Source organism: Microtus oregoni, unplaced genomic scaffold (assembly GCF_018167655.1).
Source record: "Microtus oregoni isolate MIOR12 unplaced genomic scaffold, Mior012 000050F_005, whole genome shotgun sequence".
Classification (NCBI taxonomy): Eukaryota; Metazoa; Chordata; class Mammalia; order Rodentia; family Cricetidae; genus Microtus; species Microtus oregoni.
Genome location: NW_024543229.1, coordinates 418,405 through 440,802, shown reverse-complemented (window position 1 = coordinate 440,802; position 22,398 = coordinate 418,405). Strand labels below are relative to the sequence as shown.

The following is a 22,398-nucleotide window of genomic DNA, read 5'->3' as shown; positions in this document are numbered from 1 at the left end:
AGCCATAAGCTGACACCACCCAGGGAGGGCCAGCATCTAAAGGCAAGTACCTGACAACCCAACCATAGACAGGATTTGATAAGATCACCAGATCTCCCTGAGCCCAGGACTCATCTATTCCTCTTTTGCCAAGGCCCCTAGACAAATGTCAGCCAATCAGGGTTCTGAACCCTGGAAATGCCCTCACCCCAACCTCTACTATGATAAACAAACAAACAAACAAACAACCCTATCCCAACTGCGTTGGGCACTCTGCTCTCAACCACTGCGTCAGACAAACAGAGGTCCAAGCTTAAGCTCTTTGATTTAAAAAAATATATATATGTTTAGCTAGTTGTTTTCCAATCTATCAAAGACAGAGCAGTACAAAATATATTTCTTTGAGATCCTCAGGTGTCGCCAGTTAGAATTAAACATCCTTTCCTCCATACTTTTGCCAAATGTTTTATTTGATCTTTTGTAGTACTTAGCCTAAGCTGGATACATACCACATTAGTACGAATTAGCACAAATATACACAAGTATATTGCCTAGTGACTAGGCTGAGTTCTCTTTATATTAAAATGCTTGTCATAGGACCTGATCAAAAGTTGATCTCCAACAAACACAGTTCAAACCAAATATGGGGTTGATATTAAAAATCACTCTTGTATATATAACTTGGGTTGAATAGCACTGATTATCCATTTTAGACTGATTTCTTACAAGTTAAACTAAGCTGAGATTGGTAAAAGTAAAAGCTAAATCACTGTCTTACCGACTAATGAATGGCTGGATGCTCTGACCCTTCAGGGGTTCCATGCTCATTGGCATGGGCTCTGGGGTGGAAAGCCAGTAAGAATAGTCATTTCTTGAAGCAAAGTTACAAACATTGTTAATGTTGCAGAACATGAAAGGCATGGTACTGAATCGACGAAGGCAGCTGCCAGCGGTTCCTAAGAAAAATTGAAAAGAAAAAGATGAAGGAATACATTATGTTTACTTTCTCCTGAAATCATAAAAACAATGTTTTATAAAGAAATTGTGCACATTTCTTAGATTAAAAAACACAGGTTTTTGAAATCCCAGCTTTCACTCATTTTGTCATTTATAAAATCAAGATGTATTTTACAATGAATGTAGATTTCATTGTTATAGATAATTACATATTCCCAGTGTTGTTTTTAAGTTCGTTATGGATCCTACAAACAATGGTGTCTACTGAAGAACTTCTATACGTTTTTTGAGGACACATAAAAGAGACATACTAAATCTTTGCAGAATCTGTCAATATCCATGTTGCCCCCTTTTTCTAAGATGTGTTCAGTATGCATCTTGTGTGGGCTAGGAATTTCTTCAAGTGTATTAATAATATTAATAATAATGCTGACCAATTACAGACAGGTTTAGAGATAAACTGAAAGTTAAACAAACGTGAAAGAAGAAGGAAAAATTGCAAGAAGAACAAAGAAAAGGAAAGTCAAGGTTAAATTGATATTTAATCTAGATTCTCAACTCCAGTGCACTGAGACATCCCTCACACCTACAGAGTTAGTAAAGCACACCTCTAGGTGTGTTTGTTTCCTGATAAAGGAGAGCCCATCTTGAATATGGATCATACCATCCAATAGACTTGGCATAAAGAAGAGGAAAAAGAGAGAAAGAAGAAAGCCCACTAGCACAGACTTTCATTTCCCTACTTCCTAGTCATCATGAAACGATGACTAGGAAGTAGTCTGCTCTTCAATGCCCTTCCACCATAATGTTTTGCATCATTAAGGTCAGGAGACAGTGGCACTAGCTGACCACAGAATAATATTGCACTATGAGAGAAAATAAATCCTTTGTTCCCTCCCCACTTTTTGGTTTTTGAAAGAGGGTTTCTCTGTGTAGCCCTGGATGTCATAGAACTCACTCTGTAGACCTGGCTGTGTAATCAAACAGCTGCTCTACTGTAGAGAGCCCAGAACAAATATTCCCTTACTAAGCTAAATAAAAGGAAACATGGTCCCTTTGAAGTCATCTTGTTTTAAGCCAAAAATGGTACCATGTACTAGCTACAATGACTTGAATATTTTTATTTGAACTTAAAACTATTCATTTAAAATCTATAGTGACTGTAGTTAGTTGGCCTTGATATTATCTTCAATTTGAAGAACCCAAAGAAAAGAGGTATGTACTTTGTCTAAGGTCACTCTAGGCCCCAAGAGGATTTTTAAAATAAACACAAAATGCATAGAGAGAAATTTGACGCCAACTATCTTACCCAAGTCTTGACCGTGGGCTCTTTTATTTCCTTGTACATACAGGAGAGAAAAGCCATCATAGATATGCACTGTTCCCTGTGGGCATTGTGGGGCATCTGTTGTCTGACTGTGGCGTGTGATGAGGAATCCATGGGCAACTGAGGTGGTTCCAGGGGGACCTGGAGGTCCTTGCAATCCATCTGGTCCTGGGGGACCATCCAATCCACGCATACCTAATTTTATTAAATCAAGATTAAGTAAGCTTTAAACCACTATTGTGGCTATAAACAAAGTATAATGACTTAATTTGAGTGGTTAATTTATTCAATATTTATAGGGTGTCTATAAAAGTATTTTCAGATATAACGGGCAGAGAGACAAATGAGATTATTTCTTTTGCCCTCAAAGTGATTGTATTTATTTCCTCCTGGTATTGGCTAAAGACATTGAGACCTAAAATCCTAGAAGAATAGAGTTTTCGGTGGGACGAAGTGAGGCCTATTGAAAGCCAGTATGTTATCTATTCTCTTGCTATACTAAAGGAATTTGACTCTTACAACCAAATTTCAGCCAGCTGTTTTGTTCATCAACAGGAAAAGAAAGGTATGGTTTCTGCAGTTCTTCCAGCTTCAGTGCTGAAACCCTTTCCTTTCACTACTCTGGAGAACTGTTCTGAAGGATACTTGCTTACAACATAGGTAACACACACTTAAGAAGCCTCCAAAATGCACTATTTTAATATACCACTAGATATCCTTTGCATGAGCTTATTTAAAAATTCTTATATCAAGGTCTTTAAGCAGTTTGTGCTGAGCTTTGCCTTTAGGACACTTCATACCTGTGATAAAGACGTCACTAATTTGTTCATTCTCTGGAAAAACAAAGTTACTAAATTGACAGTGTTGGCTCTAGGAAGGCCCACATGAATCACTACTTTGTATTGTTACCAATGATACATTTTTCTAACACACATTCTTTATGTTTATATTATCTTGTTTTATACACACACATATAAAGCCTAAGGTTATTAACATGTTAACAATCTATTCAGTTATAATCTTCCTAATTTTTTGTTATTGTTGCTTTGTTTTGTTTTGTTTTGTTTTAGAGACAGGGTTTCTCTGTGTAGCTCTGAGTGGAGCTCTCACTCTGTAGACCAGGCTAGCCTAGAACTCACAGAGATCTTCCTTCTTTGCATCCCTAGTGTTGGGATTAAAGGTGTTTGCCAAGACCACTCAGCTTCTATTTTTTTATTTTAGCAATCATATTAGTATATTTTCTTTTACAAGCATAATCAAATACTTTTTGGAACTAGGTTGATGTCAGATAAGAATTTAGGAAGATGAGTCTCAGCACTCAGGAGGCTGAAGGAAGAAGATTGTTATGAATTTTAGGCCAGCCCAGACTACATTATGAAGCCTGAGCCAATCATTACTGCATAGTGATATATTGAAGCAAAAAACAAAACAATGAAATAAACTTAGTAGATATAAAGGTCAATATTGTTTTATGTTTGTTTGTTTCAAGACAGGGTTTCTATGTGCAGCTCTGGCTGTCCTGGAACTCGCTTTTTAGATCTGGCTGCCCTCAAATTCAGAGATCCCTTTGCCTCCTGAGTGCTAGGATTAAAGGTGTGGGCCACCACTGTCCTGCTCCAAATTAATATTGTAAAGAGAACCTACTAATCACTGTCTTAAACAATCTTCGCATCATGAGATTTCACCATGATCTTCAAAGTTCTATGGTTATCATTTAAGATTTTTAACCTGTATTTATTGCATTTTATGGGAAATTATCTTCTGTAATATTAGAAAATGAAGAAAGATTTAAAAGTTGTTATAAGGGAGTTGTGGGATTTAAATAAACACACTGAAATTTAGTTGAGTAGCGCTGGAGATGTGTCTTAATAGTAACCTGCCCAGCACACTCAAGCCCTGGGTTTAAACACCTGCTACAATAAAAATAAAATAAAATAGTTCAACTAGTAATTATTTGGGGTACTTGGAAGAATATTTTGGATTTCTAGTGCTTTATATACAAGCAAAATCCAAGTAACATGTTTATGTTTGTCTGGCATAGCATAGCTCCTTGGTTGTGCCTTCCTATTTTGCCCTAGCTCTGGATGTGACAGTTAGTCATGCTCTTTCATTAAGAAGTTACCATAGCTACAAATACAGGCTCACATCCAGAGCCCTTGAAAACACAAACGTTACAAGCAGCAGCACTATTTCAGTCATTTTACCTGGCTGTCCAGGCAGACCTGGGTCTCCTTTGCGCCCTCCTGCACCGTCAAAGCCTGGGAGCCCATTGCGCCCTGGATCTCCTGGAGGGCCAATTGGACCTACAGGGGGAAAAATGGATTTTAACACAGTCGAGTCATTTCAATTATCATGCCCAGAGGAGTTCAAAGAAATATGGTTGGACCTAAAGGGTGGTTGTGCATGAGATTTTAACATTTCTTTCTTTCTTTCTTTCTTTCTTTCTTTCTTTCTTTCTTTCTTTCTTTCTTTCTTTCTTTCTTTCTTTCTTTCTTTCTTTCTTTCTTTCTTTCTTTCTTTCTTCCTTCCTTCCTTCCTTCCTTCCTTCCTTCCTTCCTTCCTTCCTTCCTTCCTTCCTTCCTTTCTCTTTCTTTTTTTCTTTCTTTCGTTTTTTGAGACAGAGTTTCTTGGTAGCTTTGGAGCCTGTTCTGGAACTAGCTCTTGTAGACCAGGCTGATCTCGAATTCAGAGATCTACTTGCCTCTGTCTATCGAGTACTAGTATTAAAGGTGTGCGCCACCACCGCCCAGTTTGAGATTTGAAGATTTACAAGAAAAGTGGAGGTGGGACCTGTGGTGGACTGGCATTCTATTCATAGCTGAGACTATTATTGTCAGAGAAAAACTCTTGACATGTAAGGAGCAAATTAAGGCCTGAAACAATGATCCACAAAGGTACCTGGTAAGCCTGGAGGGCCTGGAAATCCTGGTGGACCTTTTAATCCAGGTTGGCCAGGAACCCCTGGAGGACCAGCATCTCCTTTGATTATAATGCTCTGTCCTGAAGGACCAGGTAACCCGGGAGGACCTGAGAAGCAAAGCATACAAATGTGAAGATGGTGAAGAGAAATGTCAGAAGAAACAGATGCCAAATTGGTCTATGGTCAGCAGATATATTTTTTAAACTATTTGTTTATTGTGTATACAGTGTTCTGCCTGTATGTATGACTTCAGGCCAGAAGAGGGTACAGATCTCATTATAGAACGTTGTGAGCCAATATGTGGGTGCTGGGAATTGAACTCAGGGCCTTTGGAAGATCAGGCAGTGTTCTTAACCTCTGAGCCATCTCTCCAGCCCTCACCAGATATATTTTTATGACAAACAAACAAGAGAAAAGTATTTAACTGCTGTAACAACTGCCACATCAAACAGAAGTTTATTTGGGGAAACTGCAATTACTTCATCAAGAAAATCAAAACTAGCCATGTCAGCCCTCTGATAAGTTCCAGGAGTCCTCACCAGGAGGAAAACTCCAGACTCACACAGTAACTCCATCTTCCCATGCTGAGAACCCTTCTTCCCCTCATCTCTAGGCAGAAAGCCTAGTTCCAGCTGCCAACTCTATCTATCTTTGCCAACTCCATCCAACTGTTCTTAACTCTCTAATAAAGTGACACAGATTAACAGATTGCATCAGAAAACAAGATCTTTCTTTTTTTTTGTTGCCTTCAAGAAACATACATAATGACCAACGATAAATACCATCTTAGGGATGGAAAAAGATATTATAATAAAATGAATTTAAAAATTAAACATAAGGTAGCTATTCTAATATCTGATGAAATAGATTTAAAACCAAAACTAATCAGAAGAGATAAGGAGTAAAACTTTATACTCATTAAAGGAAAAATCCAACAACAGGATTTTGTGATCCTAACCATATATGCACTAAGAACAGGATACAAGTGACTAAGAATCATTTCAAAATGCTTCATCCATCAGGGAAATGCAAATTAAAATTACTTTGAGATGTCATCTTACCCAGTCATAATGTCTAGAATACAAACAAAACACATACACACACATACAGTATACACAAACAAACAACCAAATAACAAAACCAAAAAAATGACAAATGATGGCATGGATGGAGAAAAAGAGGAACATTTGTTCCCTGATAGTAGGAATACATCCTTGTGTAGCCACTATGGAAATCAGTGTGAAAGTTCTTCAGAAAGCTGGAAATAGATCTACATACGATCCAGCTTTATTACTTTTGAGTATATAAGCAAAGGAGATATTTACTCATCCATGTTTATTGCTGCTCTCTTCACAATAACCAGAAAATGAAAACAGCCTAGATATTAAACAACTGATGAAATAATAATGAAAATGTGATTTATTTACACAATGAAACATTTTTCAAATATTAAGAAAAATTATAACATGAAATTTGTAGGTAAATGCATGAGGCTGGGAACAATAATTCTAAGTAGGTAATCCATAAACAGCAAGGCAAACATCACTTGTTTTCTCTAATTTGTGGATGTTAGCTTTGAGTCATCAGATAAGTACTCATAGAGGTCAAGAAAATACTAAGGGAGCATGGAGAGAAGATTTCTGAGGAGGAAAGACAGAAAACACTGTTATTAAAGGTTCAATGGGAATAAAGGAATGTCAAGTGTTAAATTGGGGTGGGGAAAGGGAGTGCAGGGTAGAGGAGGGACAATGGGGATGGATAAATAACATTAAGAAATTTTGAAAATATCACATGGAAACCTCCTATTGCAGAGTAGTAGGTAGCAATGATATCCCTGAAGATACTACAGGCTAACAAATGAAAAGCCCACTGCCAGGACTAAGTTACTTCTTTTGAAATTGTTGGGCAGTAAGGTCCCATAGACTACTCCAGACATTACTGGCTCTTGGTTACTCGGAATTTGATGGTAAGACCCCCATTGCTGAAGACACCACTGACTTGAGTCAAAGAATTTGCAGAAATCAAGCTTAGTACTGACCTGGAAGCTTCATCTCTACTGGCTAGCTTTCCTACTGTTGGATGGGGCTAGGCACGTTATCAGAGGAGAAAAGTAATCAAAAATCATACCCAGCTAGGAACCTTATTATCTACAATAATGACTAGCCTAGCAAAACATGTGTACTGGTGCAACCGTGACAAAAACATCATAGGGGTAATCAACCACTTTCTCAGTGAGTTCAAGTGCTGCTCACAAGATGAATCCTATACCTGGCACCATTATTAGGTCAAGAATCTATGGTTAGACAGGTCGTAGGCTTCAAGCAAGAATATACTACTATTACTCTGCTAAATAGGCATAGTATTAAACTGACGACTAACGATTTACCATTATACCCATAGATGAATTAATTTCTCAACCTTCGTCAGAGGAAGTTCTATTTGCAGCAGATGTTAATCAACACAGTGATACAGAGGTCCGAAACTGATGAAGGGACATAGAATAAGAGACTGAAGAACACTCAGTCATAAACACACACACACCCACACTCAAAATGCATCTGCACTTCCAAAACTCAGGAAGTGCTTTCAACGTTGTGCAAGAGGAGGCCCAGAAAGAGTGTAAAAGCTAGCGGTGGTAGATGATTACAAGGACAACAGAGAAGTTGCACATATGAACTCATAGTAGTTGGGATGGCATGCACGAGACTTTGTGAGCCCAACTCCCAGCATGGAGAGGGGAATTGGGCACAAGTTCCCACCGTCACTAAGGAGCTACTGGCCATTGTTAGCTACTGATAGAGAGCAAATACATTTTCTCGAAGAGTGTAGTACTAGGTAAGTTGGCTATGTTCCAGTGAAAGGCCATATGTCCAAGAATATCTGGGCAGCACAAATTGGACTTTTAAAATGTTATCGTTGTGGTTTATTGTTTTTTTAATGTTGGGTGTGTAGAGAAGAGGCTAGGTCTAAGATGAATTGGGAGAAAATAAGTAATTGTGATCAAAACATGTCCAAACTCTCAAAAGAAAAAACTAATTGAATATTTCTAAGTGATGTTTAAAAACTAAATATATTTCTTAGCGTTGGTGAAAAACAATAGAACTTTCATGCCTCTCTGTCAGGGATGACAGCCCCACTCCCTGACAAGCCCCATCTGATTCTGCATTATGTACAGTTCTTTGTTGTTTAAGACAGTTACTGAAACAATCAACAGATATCCTCTTTTATGGTTTATGAAAAAATCTCTTTAACTCCATTAGCATAAAACTTTTAATTTAAAAATATACAAATGTACAGAAGCAACTTGTTCTTATAATCTGGTCAATTGAATATGGTAATATTAGCATAAATAATAAAATCTTAAGACTTTCTTGCTGATACTGAATCTATCTTAAATTTGATAGGCTGGTTATCAATATAACATAATTTAAGAGTTTAAGAAGTTAGGAAATTATGTTGATAGTTTGGAAAGACAGAATAGGACTTTCAAAAGCCTTTCATGTTTCTAAGTAACATGCATAAACAGCCTTAGGAGAAGAAAAATCCTTACCTGGGGGCCCGGTAAGGCCTGGTTCCCCATCAGGGCCAGTTGAGCCTGGTATTCCAATGGGCCCTTTCATTCCTTGAAATATAATACATAAAATAAAATCAGATGGAAAAAGCAACAAGACAACCTTTACACAGGAAAATGAGAAAAAAATTGATTTTACCAAAGGAGCTTAATATAGTCAGCACTAGTTGAACTTAGTGTGTTAAGAATGATAATAATAATAATAGTAACAATAGAAGAGAACATGAACTTGGGTGAGCTGGAGGAAGGCAATGGGGGTGGATATGATAACAATATATTGAATATATGAAAAGTCCCAAGAATAAATAAAAATACTTTAGAAATATAAAGGTAAACCTTAAAACATCCTTTCAAATACCTGGGAATCCTGGAACACCAGGGAGACCAGGATCTCCTTTCATTCCATTGAGACCTGGCCGGCCAGGATTACCCTAAATAAGTAACAATCATTGGTGTTAGAAAAATAACAAGGAAGGGATAGAGAAGAGGAATGAAGATTCAAATGTTGCACAGTGGCTTAGAGAACTGTATTTCCAGTTACACTTGAAGGATTCAGATTCTAACTCTGCCTGTTACTACTTTGTGGCTTTTAAATGTTTAAATCTAGGTAGCTAGAAGAAGAATGGTGGTATGGAAAAAATAAGATACTGGAAACATGTTAAGAATAATGATTTCTACTATAAGGAGGGTTTCACAGTTAGAAGACAGACCAGAAAGAATAGGCTGTCTACCAGGAATCTGCTTGAATGAAATGAGTAAAAGTTTCTGACTCTCTGGATTATTCAAACAAGAGAGAAAACACAGGAGTAACTGTACATGTTATTCTCTTTATAGGCAAAGAGAGAGAACTGGGGTGTCTCTTCTTTTCATAGATGCGAAGCAAAACCATGTAGTGGAACTCAAACCTGACCCTCATTCTGATTTCAACATCTAAACTATGCCCACTCACCATGATTACTTCCCTATGGGTGTATTCATCCAAATGCAATGCACTGATGTGTACATGTAAATTTCCTTTTCACAGGTTTGCTTTCACCAAAACCCCCTTTCTAAAAAACAGCAAAGACACTTTAGTGGGAAGACTAGGGGCCTTGCCTTCTCTTTTATTTTTACTTCACCAGTGAGCCCCATAGTGAGTATTAATAAAATTCTGCAGCTCAGAATTCCCATTTTGAAAGCTCTCTCACACACTCTTCTTTCATCAACTATCTAGGCCCATTTCCTACCGGGAGTCCTGGTGGTCCTTGATCTCCTTTCAAACCAGGTAAGCCGGGTTGCCCAGGTGGGCCTGGGTTTCCCCTCTCTCCTTTAATAGCTCCATTTCCAGGGGGACCACGGGGGCCTTCTGAACCTGGTAGACCTGATAATGCACAACAAATGGCCACATTTGAGTACAGTATGTCAGACTTTTAAAATATCAGTTATCTTTGTATTTGCAGGATAAAATACAGAGATGCAGACTGAGTAATTTCCTAGTGTAAACGTGGGTTCTTTTCATTATTAATGCCGTTTTGTGGACTTTTCAAGTTTACATACTTTTCTGGATCAGCATCTCAGGTATCTCAGATTGTCCTTAAACTCACTATGCAGCCAAGAATGACCTTGAACTGCTCATCTGTCTGCCTCCACCTCCCAAACTCTGGGATTATAGGGATGCACCACCAAGTCTACTGTGAGGCATCCTGGGGATTGAATGGAAGGTTTCGTGCATACTAGGCAAATACTTTACCAACTCAGATCTAAAGCAACTCTGGATATGATAGTATTTGCTTCTGTAGTCCTCACAGATGCCCTGCAGCAGGGGAAGCTGCTGGCCTCAGGACCAGCACTTACAGAATGACTGCTAGAAAGCGATCAGGAATTCATGCCATTTCTCTTGTGCAATGAAAATTAAATTATTTAGGGATGTGGATGTAGCATTGGACTAGGTCCTGGGTTTGATTTCAGTATAACAAAAAGTTCAATTCCTTTATTCATAAGAAGCTATATTCATTCAACTTTTATTACTATGAAAATTTTGTAGTGTGGTGGATCAAGAATATGGCTTTATGTATGCTAGGTAAGCATCTAGCTCCTGAAAAATGACTTCTTAAGCAAATGACACTTAATCACACTAACTTTAAGCTCATTGTAGTGACACATTTGACACATGGAATGTGTTTTAAATGTCAGATATTTATTGTTTCAGTATAGTATGTATAAGATTTATTTCAAAATATTTTCATGTTTTTTCTAATCTTTAAAAAATGCACTATATTTTTAATGTACCATTCTAAATAAGGCTATCAGTTCTGTTAAGCAACCAGGTGTTTGGATCACTGCATAAGCCTTTTGTAGGAAGGTAGGGAATAAATGTTACACATCTGGAGAGTGTTTAGTAGCTGAGACTGAGACTATTTAGTCTTTCCTTAAGAAAATAATTACAAAGCCCTAACAAAGTGAGCATGTTTATCTTTTGTCCTGCGGTTGTCTCAATTTTTAAAATTGATTCTAACAAAAATTATTCAGGTAAAGTTTTAAAATGAATCATGTAGGAATTTAGAACAGTGAGATGGAGTTTACCCATGGACAAAGGGTCTAGTTTGACATGAGATTAAACTCAAACTTTAATCACCTTCCCTAATTTTCACTACTGCAAAGGAAAGGGTCTATACTGGTGAGAAAGACTACCACAGTGATAATTATGAAAAACTGGATTCAGAAATTACAATGCTGGGTTCAAATCCAGCTCCATCAATAATTAGCTCTTTGATCTTAACAAGATTATTAATCCTTTCAGCTTCAATTTCTTCTATGAAATAGAAACAAAAAAAATAGCCTTAGCTTTCACCCGATATTGGGAAAGATTAAATGAAATAGCAGGTAAAAATTACTTAGTTCAGTGCCTATCAAATAGTAAGGACCACGAAATGTTGATATTTAGATAGTTATGATTGCTATTACATTATTCATAGTAAAATCAAAGAGAAGAATGAATCTTACAAGTTTTTTTTAACATTTTAAGGATTTTCAAGTGATTTCATAATGCGTCATTTATCTGACTATGACAAAGAGGAAGCAAGTTCATGATAAAACAGTAATTAATTTTCACATTTAGAAAACTTAAGTCACACAATTACCTTATCTTGGCATGCAGACACCACAATCACAAAAGTGCCTTTCCCCATTCTAAAGAAAGGTTTGGGGGTACTTTGTATTTAGAAAAGAAAACCACATCTGCTTAGCTCAAATACACTCGAATAAGGTTTTCTAAACCAACATGGTAATTTGCCCAATTTAGACTAGAAGTCTGGTAGAAAATTGGGCTGTTAAGTAAAAACTAAATGAGCTCTGAAAACCTAATGACAATGATGAGTAAAAATTTCAGATGGGAAAACTGAACACCTGACTGCCACCTCTCTGGAGTTTCTAGACGACTGCATCATTTGATGAAGAGGCACTACGCTTTTCTCAACTAAAATAAAATACCAGGAATTTTATGTCATTTCAGACCTGGCACTTGTACTGTCTCCAAAAATTAAGTTAATGATATAGTAAGGACATAGAAATTTAATTTTAACTGTACACAATAGCTTCCTTCCTCTATTATTGTAAACAGCCTTGAACACACAACTCAGAGCAATTCTGGACAAAAAGAATTATAAAAACATAAAGTCCATATGCAGGTATTGGAAATTATGTAGATACTTGCTTAAATAAATATCTTGCAGTTTACAATGTGAATGTGTTTGCATATCTAATTAAAACTCACGATTTATTTACATAAAAGAATCTATTACAAACAATCTAATCACAAAGATCTGATATTATTCCAAACTCAACAGTAAATACATCATATTACCTTCTCCAAAATGCTGAGACCCAATAGGGTAGTATTTAAGGATAACATCACTTTTCAATGATTTCTGAATTACAGCAATAAAGTGCGTTTCTCTTACCACATATATAAAGTATTTAAAAAAAGAGAGATAACTGACCAGTGAAGAGTCTAACCTTGGAAACCTGGGAAGATCAGAGTTCACCAAAGCCCAAAGATCGATGTTAGCAGTGTCAGACACCACACAGTACAAAATAAGATTATGAGTTAGAGGTGGTTCACATTATGGAACAAGTTAAAAACAATCCCCTTTGTCAGCATTTCTTATACCTACATCACAATCAATATGCAAACAGACCCATTCAGAAATAGAGAGAACAAAATCTTTTTCACATAGAGCTTATTCTAGAGAATAAGCTGTTGGTCACTAATTTAATGGGGGGCTCTATTTAAGAGACTATGTTAACATTATTATACTACTATGCATTTCTAAAAGTTAAGCTTCTGAAAACATTCAAGTTGGCAAGATAGTACCATTTCACCAAGAGCCTTCATTTTTTCTCCTTTAACAAATAGGTAACTGTGAATAAATATTTAGGCATATCTTAGCTCTGCCATCCTTTAATAAAAACGTGAAATGAGCACTTATTTGGATGTTCAGAGTGACCCAATATGATAACAGTTAACTTTCAAAACATCACAGGCAAAAATTTGATTACAAAGCTCACTTGTGACTCAGTGGAAAAATAAAAACCAGGGAACACCATTGTTAATTGTACTTTTGTCTTATTCAAATACCGTTTCATAAATTCACATTTTAACTTTTTATAATAAATCAAGAGGCCTTCTTTTATAAATTAGTACTTGTAATAAGTACTTAAGCATTTGAACATAAAAACAAATATCTGAATTTTCCAATGATATGAAGACTATTAGTGAAGGGGTACTTTAAGATATTCTAGCATGCAATACCCCACCCCAAGCCATTTAAAGTATGACAACAGCTTTAAAAAAGTATTACTTAATGTACATATTATCAGACTATTCACCATTTAAAAGGGAGATCATTACATAAAAATACTAAAGTCTACAAAAGAACACTCTTTGGTTAGTGTTAATTGACTATAAACATGGTTTCTTTTTTCTTAGAGTTCTTGCTATGATTGATAAACATTGAATATTAGAGAGAATAAATTGTGCTAGACCACTGAGTCCCAGGTGTTAAAACACCTTGGAACTTCCTCTTGACTCTGCTATTTAGTTACAAAATTACTCTGGACAGTTCAGTCTCTGAATGTAACAAGAATAGTGTTGCATACACTATCCTCCTTACAGGTTTACATAAGGATCAAAGTTAATTTTGAAATATAAAACTACTGTCCGACATGTGCAAGATGCTAAAAGAAAACAATGATGATTAAAACCAGAACTTTAAAATCATTTGAGAATTTGAAATTTAGAAAAATGCATTTCTATTTATTTAAATAGTCTCCAAACCACATATAACAACTTAACCGATGACTTATAGTCCAAATACCTAGATTAGAATTGTCACTTAGTATAATTCAAAGTAAAGATATTTTATATGCATATTTGATGTAGAAGAACCTGATAATAAGAATACTCAGAAAGATATCTTATTGATGTAAGACATCTTAATAGTTCATCAGCACGGGGATCTTTGGACCACATCATAGCAAAACTTCTAAGACTTTATTTTCTAAAAGGCTACATTTTAATGAGTCATATGCCAAGTCAATTTTATGTATGAGGCCTTGATCCACTGTTCTTCAAATCACTTAATTAAATTTAACTGAAAAAGAAACCATATATAAAACCATAGTCTTATATATAAGGTGGTGATTGCTGATGTTAAATTATAGAGTCAACTTATGCTGGAGAGGGTGTGGGGTAAAGAGAACATTCCTCCATCACTGGTGGGAATGCAAGCTGGTACAACTGCTTTGGAAATCAGTATGACGATTTCTCAGAAAATTAGGAAACAACCTACCTCAAGACCCAGCAATACCACTTTTGGGTATATATCCAAAGGATGCTCAATTGTGCCACAAAGACATGTGCTCAACTACGTTCATAGCAGCATTGTTTGTAATAGCTCAAACCTGGAAACAACCTAAACGCCCCTCCACCGAAGAATGGATTAGGAAAAAGTGGTACATTTATGCAATGGAGTAGTACACAATAGAAAAAAAAATAACAACATCTTGAAATTTGTGGGCAAATGGATGGATCTAAAAAACATCATATTGAGTAAGGTAACCCAGACCCAGAAAGACAAATATCATATGTACTCACTCATAAATGGCTTTTAGATATAAAGCAAAGTAAAAACATCCTACAATTTACAATCCCAGAGAACCAGGACAACAATGAGGACCCTAAGAGAGACATAGATAGATCTAATCTACATGGGAAGTAGAAAATGACAAGATCTCCTGAGTAAATTGGGAGTGTGGGCAACATGGGAGAGGGTAGAAGGGGAGGGGAGAGAAAGAAGGGGGAGTGGAGAAAAATATATAGCTCAATAAAAACAATAAAGCATTCCTAGTAAATAAATTCTTTTACATAAAATATTTTGTGCATGTGTGTCTATGTATGAACAAATGTACGTATGCATGGGTTGGTATGGGAATAATCAAATTTACATAGAGATTCATGGCTTCCCCCACAAACTGAGTTTTTAGTTCATTTGAAAAAAAAAGACTTCCCATTCTCAAAAGCTAGACATCAGGATGATACTTTATCTCCACTTTACTTCCTTTCTAAAAATGACAAAATGCCGGTTTAATTTAAAAAAATAATAAATACATTGAAATATCCAGGGCTAATTTTTCATTCCAGAGTAGGTACGCATTAAAAAAATTAGAAATCCACAGGTTTTTTTCTCCATTGGGTGGCTTTTGGTAATTTTTCTTTACTGTATTTTTGTTTGCTTGCTTTTGGGCTTGTTTTTTTTTTTTTTCCTTTTTGGTATCTCAATGGTTTATTTTTTAACTTATGTTAAAAGTAAAACATATTTATGCATGTTTGAACTTATGAGACAATTTTATCCGAAAGAGAAAATTACATTTTCCAATTTTAAGTTCTCTTCTTTTTTTTTATTATTGCGAAAAGAAGAAAAAAAAACATAAACAAAAAACAAGTTTCCACCTCCTCCCAGCCTCCCATTTCCCTTCCCCTCCTCCCACCCTTCTCCCCCTCCTCCCACCCTTCTCCCCCTCCTCCCACCCTTCTCCCCCTCCTCCCACCCTTCTCCCCCTCCCCCCCACTCCTCTCCCCCTCCCTCTCCAGTCCACAGAGCAGTCCGGGTTCCCTGCCCTGTGTTAAGTCCTAGGTCCTCCCCCCTCCGTCCATATCTAGGAAGGTGAACATGGGCTTGTTTTTTGTCTGTTTGTTTGCTTTGAGACCGAGTTTCCCTGTGTAGCTCTGGCTGTCCTGGAACTCACATTGTAGACTAGGCCGGCCTTGAACTCACAGAGATCTACCTGTATCTGCCTTCCAAGTGCTGGGATTAAAGGCATGCACCACAATGTCTAGCTAACTTTGACAAATTTGTTTGCGTATTGGGTGATGAACATGTATATTATTGTGAGCCTTTATTCTGTGCTGGTGGCATTGAGGTTTTTTTATTTATGCGTACCACTTCTTCACAGCAGTGCAATTTAAAATATGTGACAAGGGATTGAAAAGATGGCTCAGCTATTAAGAGCACACATTGCAGAGGACCCAAGTTCAGTTCTCAGTACCCATATTAGGCAGCTCACAACTTCAGCTCCAGGGGAGTTATATGCCTCTGGCCTTAGTGGGTACCTGAACTTTATCTCCACTTCACTTCCTTCCTAAAAATAAGAAAAAGACATGTGTGTGCACATTCCCACACAGGAATACACAAATGTGTTCATAAGTCAAAATAAAAACAAATATTTAAGCCGGGAGATGGTGGCGCACGCCTTTAATCCCAGCACTCGGGAGGCAGAGGCAGGCGGATCTCTGTGAGTTCGAGACCAGCCTGGTCTACAGAGCTAGTTCCAGGACAGGCTCCAAAGCCACAGAGAAACCCTGTCTCAAAAAACCAAAAAAAAAAAAAAAACAAATATTTAGAAATATGTGACAAGTCAAAATGTGAAGATGTTCGAAACCTTATAAAAGTCTCTCTCTCTCTTTCTCTCTCTCTCTCTCTCTCTCTCTCTCTCTCTCTCTCTCTCTCTCTCTGTGTGTGTGTGTGTGTGTGTGTGTGTGTGTGTGTGTTTAGGCAATCAAGGATTATATTATCTGCACGATACGATAATCCATATTATTTTTTAAATGCCTTTTTGAATAAGTTTAGCTTCATTGCATTACAAGTTTATAAGGAAACAATAAAAAATATAGTCTACAAAAAGAAAAGCCTTTTTGACAAAATTGAGTACTATAAAATTTCAATTAAAATGGCCCAGATGTATGAATTTTGAGGCATTTAATTTAGCTCATTTTCCTAACTAGATAATGTGGAGCCATTCTGAGAGAAATACTTAGTATCCACAATTTCCTCACAACTTAGGTCCAAGCCACCATTTAAAAATTGAATTGGCATATGTTCTTAAAATCTATTTAAAAACGTAAAAACATTAGGTATAAATACAAACAGGGACATACATGTATATATACACATGCATAATATATGTACAAAAATACATAGGTAAAATTTCCCAATCCATGCAGTTACTACTTTGGAGTTAAGGAGCTAACCTGGAGGACCTGGGTAGAGACGGAAGTTCACCAAGGCCCAATGTCATCATTAACAAAAAGGAAAATATCAAAACTGTTAGAAACATCAAGAAACTAAAGCATTATACTATATACTTTCAAGTTAAAGTTGAATTTAATAATAGAACACTCTGAAAGTCATATATAAACCAAATTGTCTCAATTTAATATTAATGCTAAAGTGAAAATTGTACATTGTACACACACTATAGTTTAAAAGTTCAAAAATGATGTTCATTATTACAAGGTAGGCTCAACATTCAATTCTAAGAGAAACTGGCTTAAAAATTTATTTTGGATCTGTAGTTCATAAATAAATCAAGAAATCACTCATTAGGTATGCATTCTTCTAAAAACTTTGATTGTTCTTTTAAAATAGTTATTGCAAAAGCATGTTTCTGAGGACTGCTTTTCTGTTATTATTTTAAAGGAATGTCCATCAGAGAGCTCCATTCCTAGTAACAAATTACCACAGTGTTAAGTAGAATGAAAAAGGACAATATTTGATTTATTTGAATTATGACATACAAACAAAGCAAGATACTGGCTTCAGTTATATTGCATGCAAGACAGTTAATGTGGCTGAGAATTTTTTGCTGGCTTTCTTTAGTAGTAAGCAAAGGAAAAGCAACACCGTCTAGGAACAATCAAGCCAACTCACATTAAATCTGTCTGACTTTGAAAACGGTGCTCTGAATCCAGTACATAATGTTTAATTCATGGTTTTTGGGCACATGTCAGTGAAATCAAGTCCAACTAACTCACAATTTTATTGTAATTTAAATGTAATTTTTCATTTTAAGGTACACTTTAAAAAAGAATTAAGAACTTTCAAACATCAAAAGGACAATTGCTTGATTTCTTTCTATCTCAAATTTCTCTTCTTTAAAAAAAAAAAAAGACGGCCAAATTCTCAGCTACTAGAAAAAAGTGAATATAAAAGCCCCTTAAATCTCTTAATAACCTATCACCAGCAATTGGGCTCAGCAGCGTTAACCTGGGGTGAAAATGAACATTTCCCAATTAGTAGAATGGAAGGACATAGCACAGACACGAAATGAAACTGTGAACCGTGGTTGCAAGATGGATGGATTAAAGAGTGGGCAGAGGAAAGGCGAGGTATAGAATGAAGTATGAAGAGATTATCAAACTGATCATGCTGTGAAGCTGAAGATAAATTTGATTGCCCAGTTCTTAGAGATCAAGTTTTCTATTGTGCCTCGTGATATCCGCTGATCATGTGACAGAACCATAGCAACAGCTTCTGGTATGGAACACAAGCATGTATTTGGTGATCACTAGAATGATTTCTGTGACGACATGCTGAGAAGCTTACATTACAAAATGCAGATTGCATTTTGATGCCAGGTTAATTGTATACTTTTATCATTAATAACAATACTAACATAACCAGCATTTTTGCTGTTTTTCATTCAAGTTGTTTTGTTATACTGGAATTTTGAGTAAATAATATATGCATTACTGAAAAGAACATGTATAGTAGAATGAGCTAGGTATGAACCAAGCTCTTTTCTTATAAGGAGTTCCCATGTGACAAATTCTAAAACCCTAAAAACAGAATAACCTGGCAGCAAAATGAACTACACAAACTGGTAAACAGACCATTTTCTGTACCACACATGATCATACCTGGTCTCCCAGGAGGGCCTTGAGGCCCAGGGGTTCCTTTTGGACCTTCCAAAGCCGGACCAGGAGAACCAGGAGGACCTGGGGGACCTGGCATACCAGGGAATCCCTGAAAGCCTGGTTCACCCTTTGAACCTGGAAGACCAGGATTTCCTGGAATGCCAGGTAATCCTCCATCACCCTTTTGACCTGTAGAAATAAAATTAGTGATATAGTAAACAATATTAAATGCTGAATTATAAGATGGTCTTTAAGTCATATATTTGATAAGCAAATGAAATTCACTAATTTCAAACACATGCAAAATATATTCTCTATATTAAAACCATGTATCTGTCACCAGAAGTACTTATTAGCAATGCAGAAATAATGACAGCATCCTAAAAGGTATCCTTTGTATTAGGACATAGAACAATGATCACATGACCATTAGTTATGAGCAAAATAAGACAGACAAGATATAAAAAGCATTAAGTATCTTCAAGAATTGGTTCAAGATGGATACAAAAACTGTTTAACACTTTGGGTCTAATTTTGAGCGTAATGAAATTCAATGGCTGCTATTATATTCAGACCATGATATTAAGGGTTTATAATCACAATCTAGACAATCTGCTCTTGACATTTATTATAAAACACAAATACTTAAGAGCCATAAAACAGTAGCAAATTAAAGCAGCACTTTTCATGAAAAGAATACTAAAATTTCTAGGAGATATAATTTTAGTGTGAGAAAAGCTTTTATGAATATCAACATACAAATCTGCAATTATTCAAATTTATGTTAACTATTTAGCACTTATTTTAAGATTACATTTGGAGAAAGAAGACAGACATGTATCCAAACATACATATTCCCTCCCCCACCTCAGTTCTTGCCATGTAGAAATAATGCCAGCTCAGGCTGACTGGAAATCTAGATATTCAAGGGTGAAATACAATGTACTATCCTCTTGCCTCAGCCTCAGATATAGGTCACCATGCTTAACTCTTAGATGAGTTTTCAAGAAACATTTCTATTATTGGTACATATTTCTATGGAAATCTCTTATATGTTACTCCGATACTGTTTTTACAGAGAGAAAAAAGTGGGTTTCTGAATAAATGGAAGCTTCTAAATTTCCTACAGTTTTCATCTTTTTTCTATATTTCGTCCTCAGCATTTATGACAGGAATGAAAGGCTACTTATTGAATTTTCCATAAGGATGTTATTTTTGTTAACACAACACTTCATATTAAGTAGCATTGAGAAATATTATAAAGGAAAATTGAGCTTTAGGTTTTTTTGAATATTCAGATGCATTTTATAATAGTAAATGGTAGAGATAGAAAAATAAATGGACTGGGGAATATTTTCATTTTACAGGAAGATATTACTTGTTTTTTCAAGGTTTACCAGAAAGTCCTGGGAGTCCAGGAGGTCCTGGGATTCCAAAGCCTGGTTGACCTGTTAGGGTACAAAATAGAAATAATTTCAAATAGGTAATTTATTGTTGAGGTTTCTAATATGTGTTATGTATATCAAACATGCTGAAAATTAATTTTTTAAAATTTCCTCTCTCCTGATCACCTTTCTTTCACTCCCTTTTCTTCTGTCCTTCCCACCCCTTCTTTTCTTGTGCTACAGACAGAACCTAGAGGCTGCATGTTAGGAACATGCTTTACCACTGAGTTACATGCCTAGCCCCTGAAGACGGACTTCTAACATAGAACAATTCTAACGTAAGAAAACTATAGAGTCTCAGCTTAGCAGTTAAGAGAACTTGTTGCTCTTGAAGAGAAACTGAATTTGGTTCTCCCAATCCACACAACAGTAGTTCACAACTATCTGTAAGTCCTAGGAGATTTAGCACCTTCTTCTGTCCTCTAAGGACAGAAAGGCATGCACATGGTGATGGAGGGAGGTCATTGGTTAATAAAGAAACTGCCTTGGCTCATTTGAAAGGCCAGCCCTTAGGTGCATGGAGTAGACAGAACGGAACGCTGGGAGGAAGTGAGGCAGATGCCATGCCTCTCCTCTCTAGGTCAGACGCCATGAAGCTCCAGCCCAAGATGAACGTACACTAGAATCTTCCTGGTAAGACACCACCTCATGGTGCTACACAGATTACTAAATATGAGTTAAGCAAGATATGAGAGTTAGCCAAGAAGAGGCTAGATATAATGGGCCAGGCAGTGTTTAAAAGAATACAGTTTGTGTTGTTATTTTGGGGCATAAGCTAGCCAGGCGGCTGGGAGATGGGTGGCAGGAACGCAGCCTGCAGCTCCTTCTACAACATGGTACATATACATATATGCAGGCAAAGCACTCAGACATATAGAAAAAACAGATGAACATTTTTGGACACGGGTATAGGCTTACTCTTTAAGTTATCACTCTATATTGTCACTTGATATTTGCTAGTTGCACTATAAAGGAAAAACTACAGAGCTGGCAAGATGGCTCAGGAGGTAAAGGCACTTGCCACCAAGACTGATGACCTGAAGTCAATCCCCAGGCATTTTGAAAAAATGAAAACCACATACACGCACACTCTGCTTCTTGTGACTGACAGACATACTTTGTATACTTAAATCAAAATACATAAATAAAGTACAGATTGAACAAAGAAAGAGAAATTTAAAAATTTCTGGGTCAGTTCTTGTTGGAAAAGCAAATGGACAACATTTAAAACTTTTTTTTTCCTTTAGGGAAAAGCAACCTGTTCAACAAACATGACCTAGTATCTTCAGGATGCCAAGGAAGAAGCTAATTTGGAAGTGGGAAATGTGTGATACCTTAGAAGATAATAAGGAAGACAGAGTTTTCCTGTAGCTATGAAAGGACTAATCAGAGCAGACCAGGAGAAAATTATAAAATTAGAAAAATATGAAAAGCTATAATACCTGGTTCTCCCTTCTGTCCTGCTGGTCCAGGAATGCCATCTTGACCTGGCTTGCCTTTTTCACCAGGAGGTCCTGGTGGCCCAGGAGGCCCTCCACCACCTAAACAATAGCACAACAGATTATATTGACCCTTTTAACTTCCTTCCACATCCTTCCCCATCTTCATATTAAAGTGCCAAACAATTCTCTCTAAAACTAACAAAGTAGAACCAGGTGAGGTGGTGCATGCACACCTTTAATCCCAGCACTCGGGAGAGAGAGGCAGGAGGATCTCTATGAGTTTGGGGTCAGCTTGGTCTACAAAGTGAGTTCTATGACAATAAGGGCTACATGGAGAAAACCTGTCTGGAAAAAAAAAACCCAAGAAAAAAACAAACAAAAAAGTAATAATGTGGGCTAGAGAGATGGCTCAGCTGTTAAGGGAGCTTGCTATTCTTCCACAGGACTTGAGTTTTAGTCCTAACACCCAAGCCAAGTGGCTCACAACCACCTGTGATTCTAGCTCCAGTGGCGTGACATCTGTATT

General features: G+C 36.7%; 1 protein-coding gene across 2 annotated transcripts in view; it reads right to left on the bottom strand.

Annotated features, from left to right (window-relative positions):
* The window catches only part of Col4a5 (collagen type IV alpha 5 chain), a 195,768-nt gene that overhangs the window by 4,996 nt on the left and 168,374 nt on the right, over positions 1 to 22,398 (bottom strand). Inside the window, exons 39-50 of one of the 2 annotated variants that reach the window (XM_041636781.1) lie at positions 21,873 to 21,971; positions 20,383 to 20,433; positions 18,989 to 19,174; positions 17,321 to 17,329; positions 12,748 to 12,756; positions 9,981 to 10,114; positions 9,113 to 9,185; positions 8,734 to 8,805; positions 5,162 to 5,290; positions 4,468 to 4,566; positions 2,246 to 2,458; positions 758 to 935 (exon numbers count right to left, since the gene is read on the bottom strand). In XM_041636781.1, coding sequence (XP_041492715.1) covers positions 758 to 935; positions 2,246 to 2,458; positions 4,468 to 4,566; positions 5,162 to 5,290; positions 8,734 to 8,805; positions 9,113 to 9,185; positions 9,981 to 10,114; positions 12,748 to 12,756; positions 17,321 to 17,329; positions 18,989 to 19,174; positions 20,383 to 20,433; positions 21,873 to 21,971 — 1,252 coding nt within the window. The remainder of the gene's footprint in view (positions 1 to 757; positions 936 to 2,245; positions 2,459 to 4,467; positions 4,567 to 5,161; positions 5,291 to 8,733; positions 8,806 to 9,112; positions 9,186 to 9,980; positions 10,115 to 12,747; positions 12,757 to 17,320; positions 17,330 to 18,988; positions 19,175 to 20,382; positions 20,434 to 21,872; positions 21,972 to 22,398) is intronic. The other variant, XM_041636782.1, reaches the window with a different exon arrangement.